This window comes from Rissa tridactyla, chromosome 23 (genome assembly GCF_028500815.1).
Source record: "Rissa tridactyla isolate bRisTri1 chromosome 23, bRisTri1.patW.cur.20221130, whole genome shotgun sequence".
NCBI classification, from domain to species: domain Eukaryota; kingdom Metazoa; phylum Chordata; class Aves; order Charadriiformes; family Laridae; genus Rissa; species Rissa tridactyla.
This window is the reverse complement of record NC_071488.1, coordinates 3,493,022-3,518,091: the sequence shown is the minus strand read 5'-3', so window position 1 is coordinate 3,518,091 and position 25,070 is coordinate 3,493,022. Positions and strand designations below refer to the sequence as shown.

At 61.3% G+C, this 25,070-nt stretch overlaps 2 protein-coding genes across 7 annotated transcripts; both read right to left on the bottom strand.

Moving 5' to 3' along the window:
- Positions 1–14: 14 nt before the first annotated feature.
- Positions 15–9,378, bottom strand: SLC25A44 (solute carrier family 25 member 44). 6 transcript variants are annotated; one of them, XM_054182655.1, is made up of 5 exons: positions 9,181–9,378; positions 4,976–5,307; positions 3,907–4,642; positions 1,839–1,966; positions 15–1,267 (listed from the first exon to the last, which is right to left on the bottom strand). In XM_054182655.1, exons 3-5 carry the CDS (start codon positions 4,526–4,528, stop codon positions 1,076–1,078), a joined length of 942 nt encoding a protein of 313 aa, XP_054038630.1. In that variant the 5' UTR covers positions 4,529–4,642; positions 4,976–5,307; positions 9,181–9,378; the 3' UTR covers positions 15–1,075. The 6 variants fall into 6 exon arrangements, with proteins under 6 accessions (XP_054038630.1, XP_054038628.1, XP_054038631.1 ...); XM_054182653.1 differs by having other exon boundaries at positions 4,976–5,086; XM_054182656.1 differs by lacking the exon at positions 9,181–9,378 and adding an exon at positions 8,322–8,748 and having other exon boundaries at positions 4,976–5,086.
- Positions 9,379–11,285: 1,907 nt separating this feature from the next.
- SEMA4A (semaphorin 4A) lies at positions 11,286–16,646 on the bottom strand. The gene is given in 16 exon segments (XM_054182935.1): positions 11,286–12,025; positions 12,119–12,225; positions 12,310–12,479; positions 12,568–12,683; positions 12,782–12,971; positions 13,233–13,383; positions 13,463–13,632; positions 13,740–13,870; positions 13,994–14,110; positions 14,218–14,326; positions 14,731–14,829; positions 14,918–14,980; positions 15,107–15,172; positions 15,174–15,268; positions 16,411–16,513; positions 16,515–16,646. Coding segments are annotated over 16 exon segments (2,352 nt in total). The 5' UTR covers positions 16,551–16,646; the 3' UTR covers positions 11,286–11,396.
- Between the last annotated feature and the right edge of the window lie 8,424 nt (positions 16,647–25,070).

Below are 25,070 nucleotides of genomic sequence, written 5' to 3'. Positions count from 1 at the left end.
CCAGTACGAACGGGTTTGGTTTTTTTTTTTTTTTTTTTCCCCCACCTCACATCCCATTGTAGCTCCCATCCCCTGCAGTTCTTCTCCGGGCTGCTGGCAGCACTGCAACCTGACACTTCCAAACCCCGCATCTGCCGGAATCTGACACTTCCAAACTCCGCATCTGGCGGGGCTTAAACTAACTACGGGTGGGAAGTGGCAGCAGCCACCCTGAACATGCAGTATGGACACTCACATTGAACAAGGCCACAGAACAACCACTCAGTCCCCCAGAAATCAGAATAAGCTTCCCTAAAATAAAATTTAAAAAAAAAAAAATAATTAAATAACAACAGATTAAAACCATAGGTTAGGTGTCAAAATTGCCACCAGCTAATTACAAACAGCCGGCTCAACTCCTAACTTGCCTATCAGCCAGCTCGCTGTTTGAAGGATGAGAGACAGGAAACATTTTCCAAGAACATACAAAAAAGGTATGTACAGATCTACCCAAAACGCAGTAAATAAGGTCTTAAGCGGTTCCGGGTTACTCTCGTCTCACATCTTCTAGAAATAAGCGCGGGCGATTGGAGAAATCTACTTGTCTATTCTACTCTTCCAGCTTCCCACAGTGCAACTGCAATCAGCACACAACCCGCCAGAGGGCTCTGCTGCAGTCGGTTAGACTCCCCTCCTCGGAAGTTTGGCAAAGATTAAAATAATTTAAAGAATAAACTGGCTTCTTGCTTCAGCCAGTAAGTCTTTAATTTAAAAAAAAAAAAAAAAAAAAAAAAAAAAGGGAATTAAGAACTCGCCAGGATGCATTCACGCACCTGGCTGCTCTTGAATGAACGGTCACAGGCAAACAGCGTTGCCAAAGGTCACATTTTGATGGATTTAAGCAGAAAACAGCAGCAGAGCATCATGTACAATCAAATCTAAAGAGGTGAATTGCAGTTGCTCTTGCTTCTGCCTTGCACTGCGAAACCAGCTTAGAGACAAAAGAGATAGCAGCTGCCTCTCCTCCCGAGCTTTCAACCGTCGGTCCAAACTCAGAGGGTTCAAAAGGTGTTTTTTTCTCTTCCACCGGCTGCCTCTACCAGTGTCTCGAATCCACCAGCTCCGGGCGGAGGCTCAGCTTCTTCAGAGTTTCATACCCCACCACGATGACGATGGTGGAAGGAGTGGCCGAGATGATGCGGGCGGAGAGGCCTTTAGTCAGGCCCCAGGGACCTTCCTCCGCCATGAGCTGTTTGAAGGTGAGGATGATGGAGCTCTTGCCTTCCACCTGCAAAGCCAGAACAAATATTCACTGAGCTGCCAGACTTCAAGCTGAGCTGCTCTGGGGCCCTGCTCCAACTGAAGACTCTGGAGACTACAGATCAGCCAGTCCGGTGACCTTGATCCGGTCTCCAGAACTCCCTGGGGGGGGGGGAAAGGCATAAAGTCCTAAACTGGCAGCAGTAAGTGGGATTCTTAGACCTGCCTCCTCCTCCTCCTCCTCCCCATCTGCGCCTGTCTAGAAGGGGCTGGATCAACACGGCAGCTCAAGTCTCACTAGAGCCGACGCTGCTGGAAGCACCTCGCCTTTTCTGAAGGATGCCGCGGAGGATGCCAAATGAGGGAAACCTCATTTGAGCAGTTTGGGTAGGCGAAGCCAGCCTTGCTACCTGAGCTGCCCCCTATTAAGGCCGAGTGTAAATTAAGCAGCACGATATCTAGGACAAACCAACCTATGAACAGGGAGAGAAGGGGAGCCATTTACCTGAAGCCACAGAGATCAAAGAGGCGAGACCGCACCCCACCCCTGCGTCATGCTGCTGTTGCAGACAGACGTGCCGAGCAGGCTGAGCTCTTACCTGAACCCGAGCTCTGATGACATCCATGGGGTTGGTGAGGGTGGAAGCTGTGGCAGCTGCCAGTGGCCCCGATATAGCTTGCAGGAGGAGATGGGGACAGTCTTTAGGAGTCAAGCTGGAAAGCTGTTCTGGGAACGGGAGAGAGAGAGAGAGTAAAGTTTCAGACGAGTGGCTGCTTATCACTTCCTGAACTCCACCTGCTAATTTAGACTGATTTGCAGTGGGCAGAATCCCTGATTTACAACCTGTCACCTCCTCCCACAGCATGTCTGAACGGTGCTTTCTGCATCAACCAGAAAGTCAGCAAAGCGCAGGGAACAAGCCCGTCAACACCCCAACAGCTCCATCACACAGCCTCTGATCAGCTCAACCGCAGGCGCTCAGACCTGCTGGGCAAAGAGGGCAGAACAAGGCTGTACGTTCCCAGCTCAGAGCACGGAAACATTCACCCCCCTGTAAAAGGCACAGGGGAAACCTTTAGACAAAGCTATCGGAAGTTGCCTGCAAAGTTTCACACAGCTCCAGAAAGCTGCCACTACCACCGAGGACACTGTCCAAGAGATATTCACGTGGTAGCCCGCTGCGGGATCTCTCAGGAGAAAAGCGCTGCGTCCTGCTCAGCCCAGGGATTTCCTCATTCTGCTCCTACTACCTGGCAAACGGGATCTGAACCTCCCCCACTTTTATTGGTTCAAGTCGTAGGGAAGACAGTCCAAAAGTCCCAGTTTCTTTGGATGATGGGGTGGTTGCGTCTCTCTGGCAAGAGGGAAGGAAGCTGCTGTGTTTGACCCAGAACACGGAGCTGAATCGCTGCCAGCGCTGTACTTTGAGGCCGAGGAAGGTTCAATGACCAACGGCGCTGCCAGCCGAGACCTGCACTCTACCCAGGGACAGGGGACTAGAAAAGGCAGCCAAAGCAGAGATGTACTGAAAGCTGGGGCTTAACGTTTAGCATCATCTTGATTGCCACTCCAGAAGACAAGGAAAGAGAGCGAGGCCGTTCGCTCCATATCAACTTTCTCGTTCTTAGATTTTGAACCTTTTTGGCGTGAAAGTCTTACCATTAACACGGCGGATTTTCAGTATTAAAAATCGTGGACACGGAGAGCGAAGGGAGCGCTCCCCAAAAGTTCAGACTGGACCAACATCTCGAGGTGCTGTTGCCATTTAAAGGCACCACTGATGTATAACCATTGTTACCCACTCTGAAAAGCAAACTAGATATTCGCCACACCTGTATTTTTAGAAGCAGTTGATTTCCAAGATACACTTTAAGCCTAGTACAGTGAAATCTGAGCCTCTCATTGTCATCACTTTTAGGCAGATTGCTATTAGGTACATATTAGTCTAAAAACCACATGCAAAGCTGCACGACAAATCTAAAGGATTACTGGGGGGGTGGAAAATAAATCTTAGCTGACCAACATCTTTAGTATTTGGGAACACCCTGAGGATTAGCAGGGCTGAGCTAGGGAGAGAGAACATGCCGCTGAGTGTCATTTTGTATCACAAGGCTTAGTGCCAGTTTTAAAGGTATGGAAACTGAAACATAACCTTAAAACACAAAACCACAGAAGATTTGGCTTTTCTCTGTGCCTGCTGTTTAGTTTTGCTATGAGATTTGCAGCTCTAGAAGTCGTTCTGCCATATATGAGACTCCGGAGCCCACGTGAACTGAAAGAGGAATTGTACTTACGCAGTGGCTTCAAAACTCTGCCCAATGCCAGACAACAGCCTTCCTCACTTCCATGCAGAAAGTAAGCGTTATTTGGGATTAGCGGAAGTCAAAGTAGACACATGAGGTCCCTCTTGCCTAGAGCGACCGAGTTTTAAGTCCTCTAACAGTCAGACCCCTATACTTTGCATTTAAAACAAACAGTTAAGCTTCCACCCAACACCTGCAGAGCTCCATTAAACTGGATACAGCTATTTGTTTTGAGACAGGTTCTGCTCCCACCCCAAATCAAAGACAGAAAGCAAACCACGCTGGGTCCACAGTTTCAGAGTTGATCTGAGGGGCTTCTAGGCCTCCCGGGATAAGATACGTTCAAAGCCTCCTTTCACTCACCGGCATAGAAGTGGTAGAAGGGCCACCAGACCGCACTGTTGGGAATATAGGTGAGCAGCGAGGCCACGTAGCCCCTGTAGAAGCCTCTAAAGCCATCGGCCTTGAAAATCTGTACAATGATGTCCTTGGTTTGGCCAAAGACCAACATCCGCTTGCCGTCTTGGTTCTGCACCTTAAACCTGCCCATGCTTTCCCCCTTCCTCTGCATCATGAGGTGTTGGGAGATGACATCGATGGGCACCGTGATGCTCTGGGCCACCAGGGAGGCTGAGCCGCCCGCCACCAGCGACTTCACAGCGTTGTTGTTGTTGTACCGTGACACATACTTTCGAGTGAGCTCATACGTTGTCACATAGCACTGTCCGGAGATCAGGGTGAAAGTGTTGACCAAAAAGCCACGGTAGAGCCCGGCTGTCCCTTCTGTCCGCAGGATTTTCACAAAAGCATCAAAAGTCCCGTTGTATAGGCTCTTGCCCTTCTGAACCTGCAACCGTGTTCGGATAAGTGTGAAAGGGTAAACGCTCACCCGGATCATCATAGTCATGCAAATCCCAAACACGTAGAATTTCCTTTTGTCCAGGTGCTCCCACTCAATGATGGGGATGTTGCGTTTGTCCTCCATGACTCCTTGGAGCCGGGAAGGAGAGGTGGTATGTCCCAGATCAACCTCAAAAGTACAGAGCAGGTCCAGGCTCAGCCCTCCCGTCGTGACTGCCTAGGTTGGAAGTGCTGGCATCTGAAACGAGAGACACTTTCAGTAGATGACGAGGCACCTAAGATAGGTAAAGCAGCCTACGTCACCTCACTTCGCTGATTCTCCTGAAGCACCCATAAACCACTCTGTGGGCAGAGCAGTGGGACTGTGACCTCGGGAAGCAGGGCCGTATCACGTGGTTGATGGTGGCACCTTCTGATGTCACCACCGCTATTTGTTAAACTCTAACAGTCTGCACACACGGCAGTTCTTACTACGGTCCAGACTACTCTGCTGCAAAGCAAAGCTTGCCAGACTTTGCAAAGCAGTTTGAGATCCACGGAGAAAGTGCACCGCTCCGACAGCAAGCACTACCTTTTAACGAACAGGCAGGACTATGGCTTGTCAACCAAAGCAGCTTCTTCCCAGTCATTCCGGGTTTGCGATGCTCCAAGACGTCAGGATGTCACTTTTCAGTTCCGGGCTCTGTACAAAGGAGGAAGCAACACGTCTCCGTTTGTGTTCCCAGATTCTCTGCACAAATTAAGACGCATTTTTCTGGGCATTTCCATTTTGGCCTTCCTAAAGCTGGAGGGTGATGCAAGCCAGGGAAGGGGGAAGAGAAGGTCGTGAAAAGAAGAGCAACAATGGGAGAACAAGGCAAATGCAAACAGCCATGTAGAGTCTCTACGTTGATGACCAAGACCCTGAAAAGAAAGGGTTAAAAATCACAGCTCAGGGACCTCTCAGTTGAGCAGTGCCTAATTGCGCTTTTGAGCTAAGGCGAGCAAAGTTCACCTTCACTCCCAGTACTGCATCATCCCCTCTGGTACGATAACGCTCACAAACCTGCCGTCCTTCCAATTTTGGCAGCATTCAGAGCACCAGGAACCGAGGGACGAGGCGGGAAACTCCTGATTCAGCCTCCTCCGGCAGACCCTGCCCGAGCCCAGCTCCTGCCCCTGAAGCACTATCCCTGCATCTCATCCCGCAAGGCGGCCGCATCCCAGCTGCTTCCCCAGGACGAGACTCTCGGTAGTTCCACCCGTCTTCCCTTTTGGCTGTAATTTGCTCTAATTTGGTGCATGATTAACCGAGCTTGGAATTAGCGAACCTCCTTGCTGGGCCAGGCATATACAAGCAAAAAGAGCACCTCATAGAATCAACCCAACACGAAACCAATTATTTCGCTGACCACAAGGACCTTCTTCCCATATTGAAAGAAGGGTCTTTCAGGAATAACAGGCTGCTAAATTATTAGAAAGCGCTTGACTGCAGCCGCCTCACAGCTTATATTCCAGGCTCCGGCAAATGGATATCGGAAGTCTGTGCACAGAAACAGGCAGAACTGCTGGAGAGCAGAGCGATACCGAGTAGCTCCACTTGTAAATGCAGAAATTGGAACAAGCGCGCCAAAACCAGAGATCTGAAAACTGATTCGCTTTGAATCTAGACCGAGCAATGACTGAAATTCAACGTGAGATGCAGCCAGCGCCACGCAGCAATCTGGGGGCCATTTTACGTTATCAGTGTAACGCGGAAAGGCCGTGGCGCAAACGCCTCAAAACTGCAGGCTGCACGAAGAGCGCTCAAACAGCCAACAGCCATTTGGTTAGAGACGCAACAACAAAACAACGGGCAATTACTTACCCTCTGGCACAGAGAAGAAATTCTGATTATGAAACCATGGGGGGGAGGGCGATTGCTATTAACGGACCATTTCATTGCCTATCTGCCAACAAAATATTTGCTTAAGATCAGCAAACAGCGTTACAGGCTGCCACCACTCCTGCTGATGGACAGTGAAGTTAAAAATACCCCAGGGCACCCGGGTCCAACAGGGAAGGTGGGGGGGAAACCCTGTTTTACCCAGTAAAAAGAAAACTGCACTTCATTGTTCCAGTCAATTGACTTGACAGATAACGCATAACAAATACCACGGCTTGTCTAAACAAAAGTTGTATTGCTTTAATTATAACTACACTATTACTCGTTCACTAATACAGGCATAATTAGACAGCATAAAGCTTCCTACACAGGAATTATCTGCACACAGCACCTATAAAAACATTATTTTCCTCTTGTCAGGAGTTACATTTAGCTTAATATTTTATAAAAAACCCCAACAAAATAAAAACTATCCAATGCAATTTCCTGGTGAAGCCTGGGGGCTTACTCCACACTCCAAGTTCCTCTGCCACCTAAAAACGGAACCATTTGTAACACGGCTCCCCGTGTGACAGGTAAGGTGTACCTGCTAAGAAAAATCCTCACCACTACCTTAAGGACAACAAATAAATAATAATTTTAAAAGTATGCTTGATTTTTATTCAGTGTTATGTGCTACAGCGCTTTGTTTTTAGAATTTCATCCGTAATCTCCTTGAGGAAGCAACCATACTTTCTTTGGACTCTTACTAATAACCGCTTTCATTTAGGATCTAAATTAAAAAGACAACGTCACTCTAATCCCAGGGCCTGCAGGCAATCGAAGCCAGAAGCTCCTCCTGCGGGAGGTGGAGAGGGATGGCAGCCTGCCACCACCAGGGATGCTTCGGTTTGACCACCACGGCCACAGTTCTCGCTCTGCCAAGACGAGAGTTTTGCTCAGAGCATTTATTCCTCCAGAAATTCCAGCCAGGGCCTTGCTCAGAGGCAAGGTCTGATCTTGTCGCATCCAGTTTCAGTAACTCTTTGATGATCTTTCAAAGTAATTTTGGGGAGATCGACATAAAAGTAATTGCCGAATCTCAAAAGAAGTGGCCTGCCCTCCAAAACAAATCACAAGTACACCAGCTCCCCTCCCAGGTCATGGAGCCGTTCTGTACTTCCACACTTGAACAGTTTCCACGTCAAAACTACGCTTCAATAGATCTATGCAGATGGTGACTTCTCGCCCTGAACAGAAAAGCATTTTGTGAATTTCTGCCTAGGAATTAATTAAAGCAGAGGATTACCAAGCCGACTATACCTGCTTCTGCTCGCTCCCTAGTTTGTGGTCTGACCCACAGGACACCGCTTCATCCCTCTAAACACAGACTGCAACTTTGTGCGAATGCCTTCCCTCAGTTTATCTCCTTTTTAATGCAGCCCCAGCAATCCGTTCTCCAAACTTTTCTTGCTGCAGCTCTACCTAAATATGATTCTTTGGCAAATTAAGACGGGTCCTTTGTGTAGCCCTGGCCAAGGGCGTCTCCTGCTCAGCATACTAATGCCTTCGCACGATGGCCTGGGAACCATCCAGAAGCAGGCGGCGAGGTCGCCTTCCCAAGCCCCAACCGCTATAGGCGGTTGCCTGTGGAGATCCTCTCAAGTGGGAAAGCACGAGACCAAACGAATCCGTGACACGTCTCTCAAATTTGAAGCCTTTTATCCGTGCCACGCTATGCCAAACCTGGTCCAAGGTGGCAGCTGTGTTTTCAAACTCTTTACTGTTAAATTTACCCTGGGAGGGAAGCGGACATAAAACCAGCCTCACTGAAGATCTGCAGTTCCTCCGCAAGCAGCTGTCGCTCTGTAAACGATGAGGCAGAGACGTTCTAAGGCCAGCGCTTCCCAACACACCCACAGCCTGTACGCAGCCGGCCGTACGCAGCCAGCCACCCGCCTACCTCACAGGTAAAGCCATCGGTGCTTATGTTTGGGCAGACAAAAGATCAGACGTGCTCTAAAGGCGGCAAAAAGGAGGCTGAGGAGAGACCCTTATCACTCTCTACAGCTACCTGAAAGGAGGTTGTAGTGAGGGGGTGTGTGCGTCAATCTCTTCTCCCAAGTAACAAATGACAGGACAAGAGGAAATAGCCTCGTGTTGCGCCAGGGGAGGTTTAGGACCGATATTAGGAAAAATTTCTTCACCAAAAGGGCTGTCAAGCATTGGACCAGGCTGCCCAGGGCAGTGGTGGAGTCGCCATCCCTGGAGGTGTTTAAAAGCCGGGCAGACGCGGTGCTGAGGGACGTGGGTCAGTGGGGGTTTGGGCAGCGTCAGGTGGATGGTTGGACTCGATGATCTGAAAGGTCCCTTCCAGCCTCAACCGTTCTGTGATTCTACGAACACGTGCAGAGTCTGGCACGGGACCCGCTCAAGGTCACCGGCGGGGTGAGCAGCTGTGTGGACCAGACGCCTTTCCCACCGCCCGGGTTTCACGTCGCGGCCGTCTCCCCCCCTCTCTCCCCCTCCCACCTTTGCTTCCCGCAGCCCGGGAGTCGCAGGGGACCTCCATCCCCGTCCCCTCCCGCCCCCAGGCCCCCCCAGTGGCGCAGCACCCTCCTCCTCACCCACGGGGGTCTTGCACCAAACCGCACCCCGGCTTCCCCGACGCCTCGCCCCCCCTTCCCCGCCAGCCGTCCCCCAGCATCCTGCCCCGGGGGCTCCCCATCGCTCCCCCTCCCGCCCCACGGCCAGCGCCCCCCAACCCGCCCCAGGCGCGCCCAACCCCACCAGCCACCCACAGCACCGGCACAGAGCCGGGCCGCGGCCGCCGCTCGCCCAGGCCTCCCCCTCCTCCCGCCCCACAACCGAGCCCCGCTCCCCCCCCAGCGCCTCCCGGCCTGGGTCCGCCGCCTCCTCCGCCACCCCCTCACCTCAGGCCGGCGGGCGGGAGGCCCCCGTCCCGCCTGGCCCCGCCGCCGGCCGGTCCCGCCGCCCCATGGCCGCTTCCCCCCCGCGTCCCTCGACGGCGGCCGCCGGCCGGAAGTGAACGGCGGCGGCAGCGCGTCGGGGCCCTCGCGCGCCGCCCGAGCAATCAGCGCCCAAGCGCCGGCGCCATCTTGGAGAAGGGCTGACGCCGCTCCGGAAGAGGCGCCGCATGCTTCCGCCCGCAATAAAGAGGACGGACGCCCGCCGCGCCCCGGCAAGAGGCGCAGGGGACGCATCGCGCGTGCGCACAGCGGGGAGGCCTCGCCTTTAAAGGGACAGCACCGAATCCCGGCTCTTAAAGGGCCAGCGCCTCCAGGCGCGCACGGAGATGTCGCAGCTGTGGATGTACCGAGCGTCAGCCGCCCCAGCGGGCCCAGGAGGAGTGCAGGGCGCTGGTCACACACACGAGCCCCCGAGAACCACTGCTCAAGAGGGGCTGGAGGACAGACCCCAGCGGGAACGACTCACGGAGTCAGGAAACGCCCTCGGCTCGGGCAGCAAAGACGGAGAGTCCAAACCGCCCTCCCGCCCCCGCGCCGGCGCTGAGGGTCCCCTTCCAGTTGTCTCCGCTTCCACCTTTGCCCTTCTCTGTGCCAAGCCTGGCCCCCGGCGCCGGCCTGTCAGATCTGCAGTGCTCAGCCCACCCCGAAAATGATCCCTCCATGAGGAGTGTGGAGTCCTCAAAGCTCATCTGGCCAAGGTGATGGTCCAGGCCTCGGTTTCTCCATTTGCCAGTGCCTTCTTCCAGCCTTTTCCCATCTTAGCTCTTCACCTGGGAGTTTCTCTGGATAGAGATGGTCTCTTTAAGCCTACAGAATCACAGAACGGTTTGGGTGGGAAGGGACCTCGAAGACCATCCCGTCCCACCCCCTGCCCTGGGCAGGGACACCTCCCACCAGCCCAGGTGGCTCCAAGCCCCGTCCAACCTGGCCTTGAACCCCTCCAGGGATGGGGCAGCCACAGCTTCTCTGGGCAACCTGGGCCAGGGGCTCACCGCCCTCAGAAGAAGGAATTTCTTCCCCACATCTCATCTCAATCTCCCCTCTTTTGGTTTCAACCCATTCCCAACGTCTTGTGGCTCCCCTCCCTGCTCCAGAGTCCCTCCCCAGCTTTCCCGGAGCCCCTTGAGGGACTGGAAGGGGCTCCAAGGTCTCCGCGGAGCCTTCTCTTCTCCAGGCTGACGCCCCCCAGCTCTCTCAGCCTGTCCTCCCAGCAGAGGGGCTCCAGCCCTCCCAGCATCTCCGGGGCCTCCTCTGGACCTGTGCACACCTTGCACACGCGTACGCATCCTATGCACATCCCTGCACACGCACAAACACAAGTGCACACACACGCACACCGCCCCCCCGGTTACACTGACACACTCCTGGAAGCCGGAGGCCGAGGGGCCAGGTGCTGCCCTCCCCTGCTCCTGGGACCCAGCAGCACAACGCAGTAGCTTTTCCTTTTTAATTAAAAAAAAAAAAACAAAAACCAAATGTACAAAGAGCAGGAAAATTTACAGCTTGTTCGTCTTAAAAAAAAAAGAAGGCTCAACGTCATCAAAAAAGCAGCAGGGGCCAACGCCGGGGGGGGGTGCAGCTGGGGAGAAGTGGGGGGGCTCCACCACCGCGGCTGTCCAGGGGGCAGGCGATGGGGTGCCGTCCCCCCCCCAGCACCCAGGGCGGTGGGGAGTGGGGTGGGGAGGTCTGGTGGCGCAGGGTGGGTGCCCGTGGGGTCAGCCCATGGAGCCCAGCTGGGATCGGCCTTCCCCATTTTGGAGCTTTGATGGGTCCCAGTTTTTCTTTTTTTTTTCCCTGGGGCGACACCAGTGTCGGCATCCGCCAGCTCCCCCCGTCCCCACCCCACGGCCACGTCCTGCCCTTGGCTCCATGTCTTTGCCCCACGGCCACGTCCCTCCTCTGTGCCACGTCCTTTCCCTGTCCCCGTGTCCTTGCCTCGACCCCCTCTCTCCCCCAAACCCACCTCCTTGCCCCGTCCCACCCCCTTGCTTCCCGGGGCCCGTCCCACCCCGCTGCCCCTCGCCACTACCCCATAATGTTACCTTAACGTTAAAACACATGTATTAAATTAAAAAAAAAAAAAGAAAAAAACCCCTTCACATTCGTATCCCCCTCACACCCCGCTGCTTCTCCACAGTCTCCCCGACCCGCTGGCGGCGTCACGCCGTGTCCCCCGCTGGGACGCGGACCCTGTTGTTATCAGCATCTATGTCCCCATCGAGCTGGAGGCAGCAAGCGCGGGAGCTTTCCTCCTCCTCCTCCTCCTCCTCCGTGGTGGGGACTCCGGGTGCCGGGGGCTCTCCCGTCCCCCCGTTGAGGGGTACCTTCTCCCGGCGCTGGGATGGGGGGCTCTGGGGCGCACTGCACCCCCGCACCTTGCTCCTGGCTTTGAGCTGGTCGTGGTAGGCGAGGAGGGCCAGGCAGGCGGCAGCGGCCAGCGTCACGGCCAGCAGCACGGTGACGGTGACAAACTGGGGCCAGTAAGACCCGGGTGTGCTGGGGGCTGAGGACAACCCCTCCTCAGCCACCCCATCCGGCTGGGGGGCCGCCCCGCCGGGGTCCTGCAGCTGGTAGTGAGCCACAGTCCACGTGTAGCCGTTCTCGGTGGCCAGGCACTTGTAGGTGCCGACAGTCCCCCGTCGCATGATGACCACCAGCGTGTGGTCGGGCAGCAGCGCCGTGTCCCCCTGGTCCCGACGGCCGTTGGGCTGCTGCCAGCTGTAGGTGGCCAGGGCGGAACGGTGGGGGCACGGCAGGTGGACCACGGCGTTGAGCTGGGGTCTGATGCCTGCGGGGTGCGGAGGGGGAGAGCGGGGTGATGAAGTGCCCCCCCATGTCCTACCTTCCAGATCCCGTCCCGCCGTGCCCCCCCATACTCAACTCTCTGCGGCGGGGTCCTCCTGTGTCCCCAAGGCTCGGGGCATGGCCCTCCCACGGTGGCACATGGTGTCTGGGCTCCCCTCCTCGACGTCCTGCACCCATGCGCTCCTGCGGCCGGGAGAGCGGCATCAGCATCCCGGTCCCCTCCGCCGTCCCCCGTCCCGTCCTCATCCCACTCCCTCCCCGGCTCACATGTCCTCGGCAGCGACGGCGGTGCGGGTGGGCTGGCAGGAGCCCTCCAGGCTGTGCCAGGCGCAGTACGGGTCCCGCGCCAGCACGCACTCGGCACAGCTCCGGTGCAGGCTGCAGTTGGCCAATGGGACTTGGAGGACGCCACCGGAGTAGCCCACGAAGAGGATGCCCTGGGGTGGGAGAGGTGCAGGGCTGAGCCTCCCCCTTGCCCCCCCGTGCCAGGCTGGGGTGGGCTGTTGGGTCATCCCTATCCCCTACCTTCCCCGGAGCCAGCAGTAGGTTCTTCACCGGTTCCGGCGTCTTGAAGAGCTGGATGCTCTCCACGATGTGGGGACCCCCAGGCAGCTCCACCGCTTTGTGCAGGAAACCCTCCGCTGCAGGGGCACAGGGGACATCACCGGTGTTTTAGGGGGACGCGGGAAGGGTAGGAGGGGTGACCAGGTGGCCTGTGTGTACCCCCATGGAAACCCACCTGTGGCCAGGAACATGACACGGTAGATGGCCCCCGAGACGCCACGAGTCTCGTCCACCACGATGCGTGTGTATGTGACGTCCGTTTTCACCAGCAGCGGCTGCCCCTGGGTGGGTGTCACCTTCCCATCCATCAGGAAATGGTCCTTCATGAAGGTGAGGGCTTTGTCAGAGGAGGGACCCATGTAGCACTGTAGGGAGAGAGGAGTCAGTGCTGGCGGGGGGACACTGAGGTACGGGGACTGGGGGGGACAGGCCACCAGGCGGCCCTGTGCCAGTGTCAGTTGGGTGCAAAAAGGACCACTATCCCCTTCCCATCCCACTTGCAACGCCACCACCATTTCACCCCAGTGCGAGCACACAGGGTGAACTGGGACAGAAAACCCACTCCTCATGGGGACCAGCATCGTCCCCCAGGAGGGTCTTGGCCCCCGGGGGTGGGCAGTACTCACGCTGCCGGGCCGGGGACTTATGTCGGCGCCGCTGTAGACCGTCCAGCGGGAGCTCTCCTTGTTCAGCTCCTTGTACTTGCCCTCGAAGACCTCCTCCAGAGCCTCCCGGCTGTAGGCACAGACGGCTGCGCTGCCCGCCCTGCCCGCCTGCCTGCAGGGACAGCAAGGTGAGCACGGGGAGGACGCAGGTCCCCGGTGCCCCCGCGACACCCCCGGGTGCTGGGACTCACCACTGCGAGGTGAAGACGGCGTAGAAGTCGGCACCGCCGTCGTGGCGGGGCAGGGCGAAGGCGTGATGGATGACATTGAAGGGGAAGCGGCCGGGTTGGGAGCACACCAGCTGGGCCTTCAGGAATGTCGTCCACTTCTTCTGCAGCACCTTGTCCCCCCCGACATCGCTCTGCGGGAGGCGGGAGGATGCTCAGCCCCTGGGGTGACAGGGGCTGGGTACCCCCATTGTCCCCCGCCATCGTCCCCCGTCATCGTCCCCCGTCATCATCCCTGCACCTTGCAGACACGGGCCACCCGCGGCACCAGGAGCCGCTCGAAGAAATCGAACTCGTCGGCCGTCTCCTCGAAGAAGAAGTAGACCTTGTCGTCTCCAGGGATGCTGAAGGAGGCCACGAAGGCGGCGTCGGCTGTGGGGCACAGCCAGGGCAGGCGGGTGAGGAGCTGGGGTGAGGGGGGGGCTGCAGACACCCCCAGCATGGGGAGGGCGAGGCGGGGGGGGGGATCCTCCCAGGGACCGTCTCCCCGCTCACCCGAAAGCCAGCGGAGGAAGGCGTCCGTCTTGAGCAGGGTCCGGCTGCCCAGCGAGCGGGAGATGATGGGCTCGTTGCCCTGGAAGTTGTTCATGGTGCCGGCGTAGAGCTCGCCATCTGCTCGGGGACGGGGCAGGGGTGAGCCGCGGCAGGGACCTCCCCCCGCTCCACTCCACCCCGGGGATGGGTGCCCACCCATGGGGGCCACTGGCCTCGTTACTCACCCACCAGCAGGGCCGTGTGGGTGTGCTGGGGGTCAAAGGGGCACTGGCCCTTCCCATCCAGGAAAGGTTGTCCTCTGCGGCTGGACACCAGCGTGAAGTTCTCCCGGTGCTGTGGGAAAAGGGGAGAAAAAATCAACGGAGGGAGTTAAAGCAAACCCCAAATCTGCAAGAAACGGCTGCGGACTCCCTCTGGCCTGCGGGGAAGCTGCGGGGCTCGGCAAGTGGGGAGACTTCTTCACTGTGAAATTTTTGGCCGTGAGGGCGGTGAGCCCCTGGCCCAGGTTGCCCAGAGAAGCTGTGGCTGCCCCATCCCTGGAGGGGTTCAAGGCCAGGTTGGACGGGGCTTGGAGCCACCTGGGCTGGTGGGAGGTGTCCCTGCCCAGGGCAGGGGGTGGGATGGGATGGTCTTCAAGGTCCCTTCCCACCCAAACCGTTCCATGGTTCTATGCAACAGAGACACAACACGTCTGGAGACACCCCCTCGTCCCCCTCCTCGGCTGGGGGGACACTCACGATGTAGGTGCAGGCGGGGCTGAAGGCGTAGGTCCCGCAGACGTAGAGGTGGGTCTGGTTCAGGGCCACGAGGACGCGGATGAAGTTGAAGCACTCGGTCTGCGGAGGCCGGGAAAGAGCAAGAGACGGGGGCTGAGCATCCCTGCAGCCCTGCCGGACCCCCCCCCAAACCGTGATGCTGTCTCACCTCCTGGCTCTTCTTCTTAAAAGCGCACTCGGAGGTTTTCTCAGCCGTGGGTCCCCACATTATCTGCGGAGGGAAGGGAAAGTGTCCACGGCCGCCCAGCCCGAGAGGGAAAACTGAGGCACAGCGGAGGGCAACTTCCCCCACCACCACCTCCCCCCTGCTCCAGCCTCCCCAAAAGCTGCTGCTCACCGAGGCTTTGGCACGGATGCTGCCCGGGGTGCCGACGGCGAGGGCCAGCACCCGGTCCCGCGCCCCCCACGTACAGCTCCTCCTCGCTCTCGTGCAGGAGGAAGATGTCGTAATGGGAGACGTTGTCCTGGCTGAAATGGGTCAGGGTCCGGCGGGGGTCCCCTGGCAGGAGCAAAAAGGGGATGACGGGGGCCAAGGGACACACGCGCACGTCCCGGCATCACCGTCAACCCCGGGGCGGATGCGGCAGCAGCTGCCATTGCGGCTTGTGTCACCGCTCACGTAGGAAATGGGGTGCGTCGCTTCCCCCACAGCCCCCCCACTGCCATTCCCACTTCCCCTTCAGGTCCCCACCTGACCCCCCCCCCCATCCCCTCCAGGTCCTGCTGCAAGAGCAGGACGTCCCCAAGCTGCTGCCCTCGCCCTCTGATGTCCCTGCGCTGCCCGTAAGAAACGGGGCGCATTTTCCCTTGTTGGGCTGCGAGCTCTGCCCGAGATGCTTTGGGGCCTCAGCCGTGGGGCGTTTCGGGGATGCCGCACCCCAAGGCGGAGGCCTGAGGGGTTACAAGCCCCCACGGTGCCCCCAGGCACAGCTGGGGGGCCGCAGGCTTCTTGTTTGCCCCCCGCCAGCCACCGAAATAGAGAAAAGGAAAAGGGAGATTTTGCAATTCTTGGAACGGCTGCGTGGGGAAAGGGAAGTGGCCGCGCGGGCAGGGGCCTCGGCCAGGCACGGCCCTGCCATGGGGGCACAGACCTCTCCTGCCTGCCCCCCCCCGCCGCCCTCCCGCCCCCAAACCCCTTGCTCTGCCACCTGCCATTTGGCTGGACGCAGTGCCCCGTCCCCCCGAGGAGGCAGCTTTTCCCCCCACCCAGGGTGGCCCTGAGCGGATCCCTGGGTGCCGGGGGGGGCGGCTAAAATCGCTCTGCCGGAGCTGGCACCCTGGGGTGCACCCAACTCCCGCTCCAAAAGCCATTTGGGTGCCGACCAGCCCCATTACATCTGCCCCCGCAGCGGCCCCGTAGCCCTTCGCATCGCCCTGCTGCCACCAGCCCCCGTCCCCAGCCCCGTAGCCACCGTCCCACTGCCCCAGCCCGTTGCGGGGCTAATGAGAGGGGCTAATGAGAGGGGCTAACGAGGCAGGGAGGCTGTGATGGAGAGCAGCCCATGGGGCCGCCCTGACGCCGGATGCTCCCCCCTGGGCATGGATGCTCCCCCCTGGGCACGGATGCTGTGCCAAGGTGATGTTGTCCCCCTCCCCAGCCAGCTTGTCCCCATCCCCTCCCCAGCCCGGTGCCGTACTCACCGCTGGGGAAGGCGACGCGGGGCAGGGGCTCGGCGCAGAGCATGGCGGCCGGCATCACCACGCCGCAGAGCAGGCGGAGGGCGGCGGTGGGCATGGCGGGGGGGCGGCAGGGATGTAGCCCTCGAGGGTCCCGGCACCATCCCTGCGGGAAGGGCGAGGGTTAGGGCGAGCGCTGCCGGGGCTGCGTGTTACCCAGCGGAAACGAGATGGGGGAAGCCAGCAACCCGGCGCGGGGGGGCCCTGGGTACCCGGCGCCTGAAGCCACACGTGGGCCCCCGAATATGGCTGAGAGCTTCCCGCTGCACAGACGGAGACGTCCCCACACCCTGTGGGGACAGGGTCTCCCCCCCCGGCATGGGGTGTCCAGATGCCCCCGCAGAGCCCCACAGTGCCCGACCCCATCAGGGATTCCCCCGTGCAGCTCCATCAGCGGCCGGAGAATCCAGAAAATTAGTGGGGGGGACCGAGAAACCCCCCTCTTGCAGCTCTTTTTGCAGCTCTTGCTGGAAGCAATGGGGAAAGAGCAACGTCTTGAGAAACGGGTGGTTCCCGGGACCCCTTGCAGGTGGCCACCGTGTCCCCAGTGAGTGGCATTACCTCTCCGGCGGGCGAGGACAGAGCTGGCTCACCTCCGGCCCTGGAGCATCGGCACCCGGCAGGCGCCCGGCCCCAGGGGGCTGCGGCCACAAGACCCTCGCGGGCCCATGCCCAGCACCCGGCCAAGGTCCAGCCGCGCTGCAGGGCTCCCAGCCCGGCTGGTGGTGGGGCTCGCAGTGGCCCGGCCCAGCCCAGCGTGGCCCCGGCGGGGACTACGGGAACCAGAAAGTCCTGCTGGAAGAGGACGAGCCTCAGCAGGTTGGGGCAGCGGGCGCCTGCTCCCGCCTCGCTGCCTTGCGTCCCCGCTGGGAGGGCAGCGAAGCCTGGTGGAGGGAACTGGGATGGGAGCCGGGGTGCTCCCGCTCCTCCGACTGGGGTGCCCGGGGGGGGATGTGGGTGCCAACGGGGTCCCCGGATGCCTGGGTTCTTTTCCTGGCTTCGGGGAAATCTTTAGGGTGAGAGCAAAGCGATGGCGATTCTCCTGCTGACTGTGAGGATCGACAGCGGGTCTGAGCATTGCCCCCCACAACAGCCCCATGGGGCCGAGTATTGCCCCCACAAACAACTACATGGGGCTGAGCGTCGCCCCCACAAACAGCCCCCCAGGGCCGAGCATCGCCCCCACAAACAACCCCATGGGGCTGAGCATCACCCCCACAAACAGCTCCATGGGACTGTTGGCCCCACAAACAGCCCCCCAGGGCCGAGCATCGCCCCCACAAACAACCCCATGGGGCTGAGCATCACCCCCACAAACAGCTTCATGGGACTGTCGCCCCCACAAACAGCCCCCCAGGGCCGAGCATCGCCCCCACAAACAACCCCATGGGGCTGAGCATCACCCCCACAAACAGCTCCATGGGACTGTTGGCCCCACAAACAGCCCCCCAGGGCTGAGCATCGCCCCCACAAACAACCCCGTGGGGCTGAGCATCAGCATCAGCATCACCCCCCACAAAGAACCCCATGGGTCAGAGCATTGCTCCCCACAACCAACCCCATGGGGCTGAGCGTCACCCCCGCAAACAGCCCCCCGGGGCTGAGCACTGCCCCTACAACCAGCCTGTAGCTGTCAGGCTCCACTCCAGGCTGCTCTGGGATGGCCGTGGGCGAGAAACCCACCGAAGCCAAAGCCCTGGGGTCCCCCCAACACCATAGCCACATCGGAGGCACTCTGATAGCCCACTCCTGACGAGGCTGAGGAGCATCCTGCCCTGTTGGCACCTCCTTACCTGCCTCCCCCGGTGCCACCATCCGCCCGCCGGGACACCGAGCCCCGGGAGGGCAGCTCCGTCCCTGCCACCTTGCTTGGCCAGGACAGAAAGCTCCTTGTCAGCCCAGAAACTAGGTTACTCTGCCCCGGATTTCCCACTTGGCGAAGGGTTGGCTGAGAAATGGGGCCGCACGGAGGCTTGGACCGGCCGCATTGTTCTGCCCTGGGCCGGAGCCACCGGGGCCGGCGGAGGGGGAGGAGGGATGGGAAAGAGAGTGGAGGCTCCTCGGCGAGGCTGAAGGCTCGGGGGGCTGGGGAAAGCCCCCGGAGAGGGTTCCCCCCCGATGTGAGCCATCTCTGTGAAGGAAGAGCTGTCTCAAGGCTGCTCCAGCGGCATGGGGAGCCGAAGCTCCGTCACAGCCCTGTCCCTCCTCCTCTCCGGGTCCTCTGGCCAAAGTGGGCTGGGGACACGCAGGGGGGGAGACACCGTTACAGCCTCCTGCGTGGGATTTGGCACGTAGAAGCGAGCGTCACCAAGGGCCTCTCAACATTGGGGTGGTTTCATTTTCCCTGGTGCTTTCGGGTTCACCACGGCTCCATGGGACTCGGTCCCCTGCCCCACTCACTCTCCAGGTCCCCTCCAAGCCGGGGAATACAACGCTGCCGATAAACACACATCATCCCTGGAAAGAGGGGTTTAACCTGCCCCGGGACAGGGCCAGACCCAGACGTGTCACGACGGCGCAGGGCAGACATGAAGCTGGTGGCCACATTGGCACTGCCGAGACTTTCCCCGTGCCTCAGTTTCCCAAGCGGCTGGGAACTGGGATCCCCCTGCAGCGGGGAAGAGCGTGGTCCTTCTCTGCTGCTTGACCCCAACCCCCTGTCCGTGTCCCCCCCGGGACAGGAGCATCCCTGTGGCGTGCCGGGGTGCAGGGATGCTTCCAACACCCAGGCGTTTATCAGGGACTGGGGCAGCCTGGCTCAGACTGGGGGAGGCTCCTTCGGTCCCCCCCTAGACAAGGAGCAGGAGGGGGTGCGGGGGAGATGGAAAGCGAGGGAGAAGCGGGGGGGGGGGTGGGATGCGGTAAGGATACAGGAGGCTGCAGGGGAGGGAGCTGGGGGGGTGGGATTCAGGAGTTGGGGAATGCAAAGGGCGGGATGCGGAGGGTGGGGAGAGATGTGGGGCAGTGCGGGGAGCAGACGGGAGGGTGCACCGGAGGGAACCGGGGCGGGGGGCGGGGGGCGGGCAGAGGAGGTGTGGAGGGATGCAAAGGAGAGCCGGGAGGAAGGAGCGGGGAGGGGGGGGACGCGGGAGGGGTGGGATGCGGGGTGGGGGGGCGCAGGGCAGCTCCCCCCGGGGTCGGGACCTCGGCCCCCCTTTGTCAGCGTCGGGGCTGTCTGGGGAGGGGGGGGTGTCCCCAAAGCCCGTCCCCACTATGGCGACTGCCCCCAGCCCCGGCTTTGCCTCCCACCGCCCAGCAGTGACACCCCCCGCCCCCCCCGCCCCGCTCCCCGGCCCCGTTCCCGTCCCGGTGCGGCGGTACCGACCTGTGGCAGCCCCCGGGGCCGGGCGGCCGGGGAGGCCTGGCGGGAGCAGCATCCCTGCGGGGCCACCGGATCCTGCTCCAGTCGCCATGGCTACGGCTTACCTCGGCCGGCTCCGGCTGGCCTCCCCCCCCCCCCCCCACTTCCCGCTCCCCCCGCAGCCACACACCGACACACGGACCGGCCCGACAGATGGACCCCCGGCCCCTGCACGGGCACGGCTGGGCTCACGCCGCCACGCACAGACCCGCACACACGCGAGAACATGCACATGGACACCCCCCACCCACCCCTCCAAATCTCCCCCCCCCTCCAGATGGGGACGGAGGCGCACGGGCACAGACACCCCTCTGCACCCACAGTGTCCCGTCAAACACCCCCCCTCGACGCGTTCTGGTGTCCCCAGAGCTGCGCCCTGTCCCTTCGCCCCAGTGTTGCTCCCTGCCATTTGCACCATGGCCCCGCACGCCCATCTCTGCACCCCCGGATCCACACTGCACCCCTGCACCCCCACCTCTGCACCCCCGGATCCACACTGCACCCCTGCACCCCCACCTCTGCACCCCCCCTACCCACACTGCACCCCTGCACCCCCATCTCTGCACCCCCGGATCCACACTGCACCCCTGCACCCCCACCTCTGCACCCCCGGATCCACACTGCACCCCTGCACCCCCACCTCTGCACCCCCCCTACCCACACTGCACCCCTGCACCCCCACCTCTGCACCCCCGGATCCACACTGCAGCCCTGCACCCCCATACCCGCACTGCATCCCTGCACCCCCACCTCTGCACCCCCATACCCGCACTGCATCCCTGCACCCCCACCTCTGCACCCCCAAATCCGCACTGCACCCCTGCAGCCCCATTTCTGCACCCCCCTACCCACACTGCACCCCTGCACCCCCACCTCTGCACCTCCGGATCCACACTGCACCCCTGCACCCCCATCCCCGCACCCCCTTACCCACACTGCGTCCCCATCCCTGCACCCCGTCTCTGCACCCCCAAATCCACACTGCAGCCCTGCACCCCCACCTCTGCACCCCCATATCCACACTGCAGCCCTGCACCCCCATCTCTGCACCCCCAAATCCACACTGCATCCCTGCACCCCCACCTCTGCACCCCCATATCCACACTGCAGCCCTGCACCCCCATCTCTGCACCTCCGTATCCACACTGCATTCCCAAATCTGTGCTCCATCCCTGCACCCCCATCCCTACACCTGCCTCCCCGCATCCCACCTCTGCACCCCCAAATCCACGCTGCAACCCTGCACCCCCAAATCCACACCACATCTCTACACTCCCATCCCTGCACTCCCAAATCCACCCCCATCCCTGTGCCCCCATCTCTGCACCCCCAAATCCACACTGGATCCCTGCATCCTTGAATCTGCACCTCCATCCCTGCACCCCCATCCCTGCACCCCCAAATCCACACCACATCCCTGCACTCCAATCACTGCACCCCCATCTCTGCACCCCCAAATCCCCACTGCAACCCTGCATCCTTGAAGCTGCGCTGAATCCCTGCACCCCCATCTCTGCACCCCCAAATCCATCTGCATCCCTGCACCCTCACCCCTGCGCCCCCATCCCTGCACCCCCAAATCCACCTGCTTCCCTGCACCCCCACCCCTGCACCCCCATCCCTGCGCCCTCATCTCTGCACCCCCAAATCCACCTGCATCCCTGCACCCCCACCCCTGCACCCCCAAATCCACCTGCATCCCTGCACCCCCACCCCTGCACCCCCACCCCTGCACCCCCATCCCTGCACCCCCAAATCCACACTGGATCCCTGCGTCCTTGAATCTGCGCCCCCACCTCTGCGCCCCTGTCTCAGCCCCCGTTGCCGCTCACGTGTCCCCGATGGTCCCTGGCTCTGGCTGCCCGCTCTCCCTGGCTTTGGGGGGGGTTCCGGGGGGGTGCGTTCGGGGCCCAGCCCTGGCACAACCAGCAGCTGCCAGGCCCCGGTCCCGAGCGGGTCACCTGTGTCCTCACACCCCGCAGCACCCGATGATGGCGGATGGCACTTCCCCCCCATTGGAACTTCCCTTGCCGGGGAGACCGGCCCCGCTGTCGCCGGCAGATCCCACTTCTCCTTCGGAAGCCGCCCTCCTTCCCCTTCCCGGCCGTGTTGCAGCGGGGTGCCCCGAGCCCCAAAACAGGATCCCCCGCCACCGACTTCCCTGCACGACCTCAGGCTCGGTGTCACCTCGTCCCCAGCCTGAAACTGCAGAACCACCCGCGGGGCGCCCAGGAGAGGTGTTGGCCCCGCTGCTTCACGCACACCGGGGCGCCGCCATCGACACCCCCAAAAGCAGCCAGCCGGGAACGGGCCCGTTCACCCCACGCTGGGGCTACCTGTCCCCCCGTCCCCTCCCCGGGGCTGCTCCCCGCTTCCCGCTCCCCGCTTCCCACGGGGCTCGGGAGTCTTTCCCGGGAGTCGTAAGGACCTTGTGCCTCGTGCCTGCCGTCCCGCCGGCACCGGGGGCTTAGTGCAGGGACACGGAGCTGCCCCGGCCCCCCTCCCACCCCAAAAGTTGAGCCGCAGCAACCCCCCCGCCCCTGCCTGGTTCCCCCCGAGGGTGCCCCGTGGGGTGTCCCGCAACACGTGTCCCGCAACACGCAGCACCTTGGGGTGCAACCTCGGGGGGCGGCAGCGGGCAGAAACTCACATCTTAAACCACCCTTGGGATTAGCGGGGCGGCCTGACCTTAATCCCACCGGGCACGCGGGGGCCTGGAGGGGGCCAGCATGGGGCTCGCGGGGCCCCCAGCACCCCTTCGGCCATGTCCCAGCCCGGTAAACCCAGTGGCTGCCAAACGTCGGGGTCAGCCCTGGCTCTACCCCATCCCGGTGATTGCTCCAAGGCTCCCTTGTGCTAGATTTTTTTCCCCCCCAAAAGCACAACGGTCCCCAGCACATGCCTCCCCCCCGCCCCCCATCCCCACGGCCATGTTTTGTCTGCTGTGCCCAAACCCCGTTGCTCCCACCCGGCCGTGCACCCCAGGGTGCAGAGACCCTGACACTCGATGCACAAGTGAGCGAGGCTGAGTCCTGGCCATTTCCCCCTCGGCAGCCTGCTGGGCGGGGGGGGGTGGGCCCAGTGGGATGGCAGGAGGAGCTGGAGAAACCGCCCCGACTTGGTGCTTCAGCTGGAGCGGGGCCGGAGATCTGTCATGGGCACCCGTGTGCACGGTCCCCAGGGGCTGCGCGAGGTCCCCGAGGGCCACACACGCTCCCCGTGGGTGGTGCAAGGTCCCCACGGGGCTGTGCAAGGTCCCCACGGGCTGTACGTTGTCCCCATGGGTGGTGCAAGGTCCATATGGGGCTGTGCGAGGTCCCCAAGGGCTGTGCCAGGTCCCCATGGGCTGTACATTGTCCCCATGTGGGCCTGTGTGAGGTCCACATGGGGCTGTGCAAGGTCCCCCTGGGCTATGCAAGGTCCCCATGGGCTGAACATGGTCCCCATGGGGCTGTGCGAGGTCCCCATGGGCCATACATGCTCTCCATGGGTGGTGCAAGGTCCGTATGGGGCTGTGCGAGGTCCCCAAGGGCTGTGTGAGGTCCCCATGGGCTGTACGTTGTCCCCACGGGGCTGGGCAAGGTCCCCACAGGCTGAACATGGTCCCCATGGGGCTGTACATGGTCCCCAAGGGCTGTATATGGTCCCCATGGGTCTGTGCAAGCTCCCCACGGGCCGTACGTGGTCCCCATGGGGCTGTACATGGTCCCCAAGGGCTGTATATGGTCCCCATGGGGCTGTGCAAGCTCCCCACGGGCCGTACGTGGTCCCCATGGGGCTGTACATGGTCCCCAAGGGCTGTATATGGTCCCCATGGCGCTGTGCAAGGTCCCTATGGGTCTGTACATTGTCCCCATGGGCTGTGCAAGGTCCCCATGGGGCTGTGCAAGGTCCCTATGGGGCTGTACATTGTCCCCATGGGCTGTACATGGTCCCCATGGCGCTGTGCAAGGTCCCTATGGTTCTGTACATTGTCCCCATGGGCTGTGCAAGGTCCCCGTGGGGCCGTGCAGGGACCCCACAGGTCGTGTGAGCCGTGGGGCACCGAGGGTGGCAAAGGGACCGACGCCGCCAGCGCAGCCCTTCCCTGGGGTGACCCAGCCCCGCCGTGCCAGGACGCCCGGGTCCCATGGGGGGGACATGGGGAGGACCCGTGACATGTCCCCTCACCTCCTGACCTCGTTTCTCCCCGTGGCACGGCCGGGCGGGAGCACGAGGTCCCGGCAGCGTCGCCGGCTTCCCCTCGCCGTTCAGTAACCCGCTATTTTGGGCGCAACCTCATGACTTTCGGGGCTCGGGGTCAGGCTGGATTCCCACCCCAGGGCCAGAGGTGGCACAGAGGGGACGCGCGGCAGCTCCTCGGCATCGCCGGCAGCGCGGGGGTACCTGTCCCAGTGGCGCTGGCACCCCTGAGCCGGGCAGAGAGACGGTGTGGGGAGGGGGCAAATGGGGCACAGGGAGGGGGTGGCACTGGAGCCAGTGTGTCCCCTGCCACCCACCTCTGAGATCCCCCACCATAACCCCCCCCGTCCATGGGCCATGGGTACCTCGCTGCGTCCCCCCCAGCCGGCCCAAAGCTGGAAGGTGGCAGCGATGCCCCGGGGACCCCCTTGGCACCCCCTGCCAGCCCTGCTTGCCCCCTAAGTCCGGGGCGATGTGACCCTGTGGGGCTGGGGGGGTGTGTGTTGTACCCAGGCACCCGAGCGCTTGGGGGGGGGGGTTACCCCAGGATGGGGGGCACTTACCTGGCTGTGCCTGCGCCCCGGCCACCCGCCCGCGGTCCCTCACATCGCGGCTCCCAGCGCGGTGCCCGGTAAAGCCGATTACGCGCCGGCTTTACGGCTCTCTCCTTCTCCCCGGCATCGCCTCCCGCCTCGCTCCAGTGCCTGGCACGGCCCCGCACACAGGGGGGGGTCCCCTTGGCGGGGTGCCGGGGTGCCCCACGGTAGGAGCAAACTGCACTCGCTTGGGTGCTGCCCCCCCCCCGCCCCCGCCACCCCGGCCAAGTCCACCCCATCCAGGGCAATGTCTGCTCCCCAAAATCCCAGGGGGAGAAAATCTCTGAGCCCTCTCCCCAAATTCCACCCCCTCCCCACCAGCTGGGGGGGGGGGCTCCTGGCCCTGCTCAGCACCCCCTCCAGGGCACCCCCCCCCCGGTGATTCGGGTGCACGGGCCCACCCCGCTCTCCCCCTCTCCACCGTAGGGCGCGCTGAGCCCCAGCCCTGGATGGGGGGGCTGAAAGAGATCCCCCCCCGCCACCCC

Bases quoted from the DNA above. Each gene is read 5' to 3' on its own strand.
- SLC25A44 (XM_054182655.1), bottom strand. From the start codon at position 4,528: ATGGAGGACAAACGCAACATCCCCATCATTGAGTGGGAGCACCTGGAC. The intron at 1,967-3,906 runs GTGAGTGAAAGG...TCCCGTTCCCAG, and splicing joins CTTCTACCACTTCTATGCCG to AACAGCTTTCCAGCTTGACT. The intron at 1,268-1,838 runs GTAAGAGCTCAG...CTGGCTTTGCAG, and splicing joins TCATCAGAGCTCGGGTTCAG to GTGGAAGGCAAGAGCTCCAT.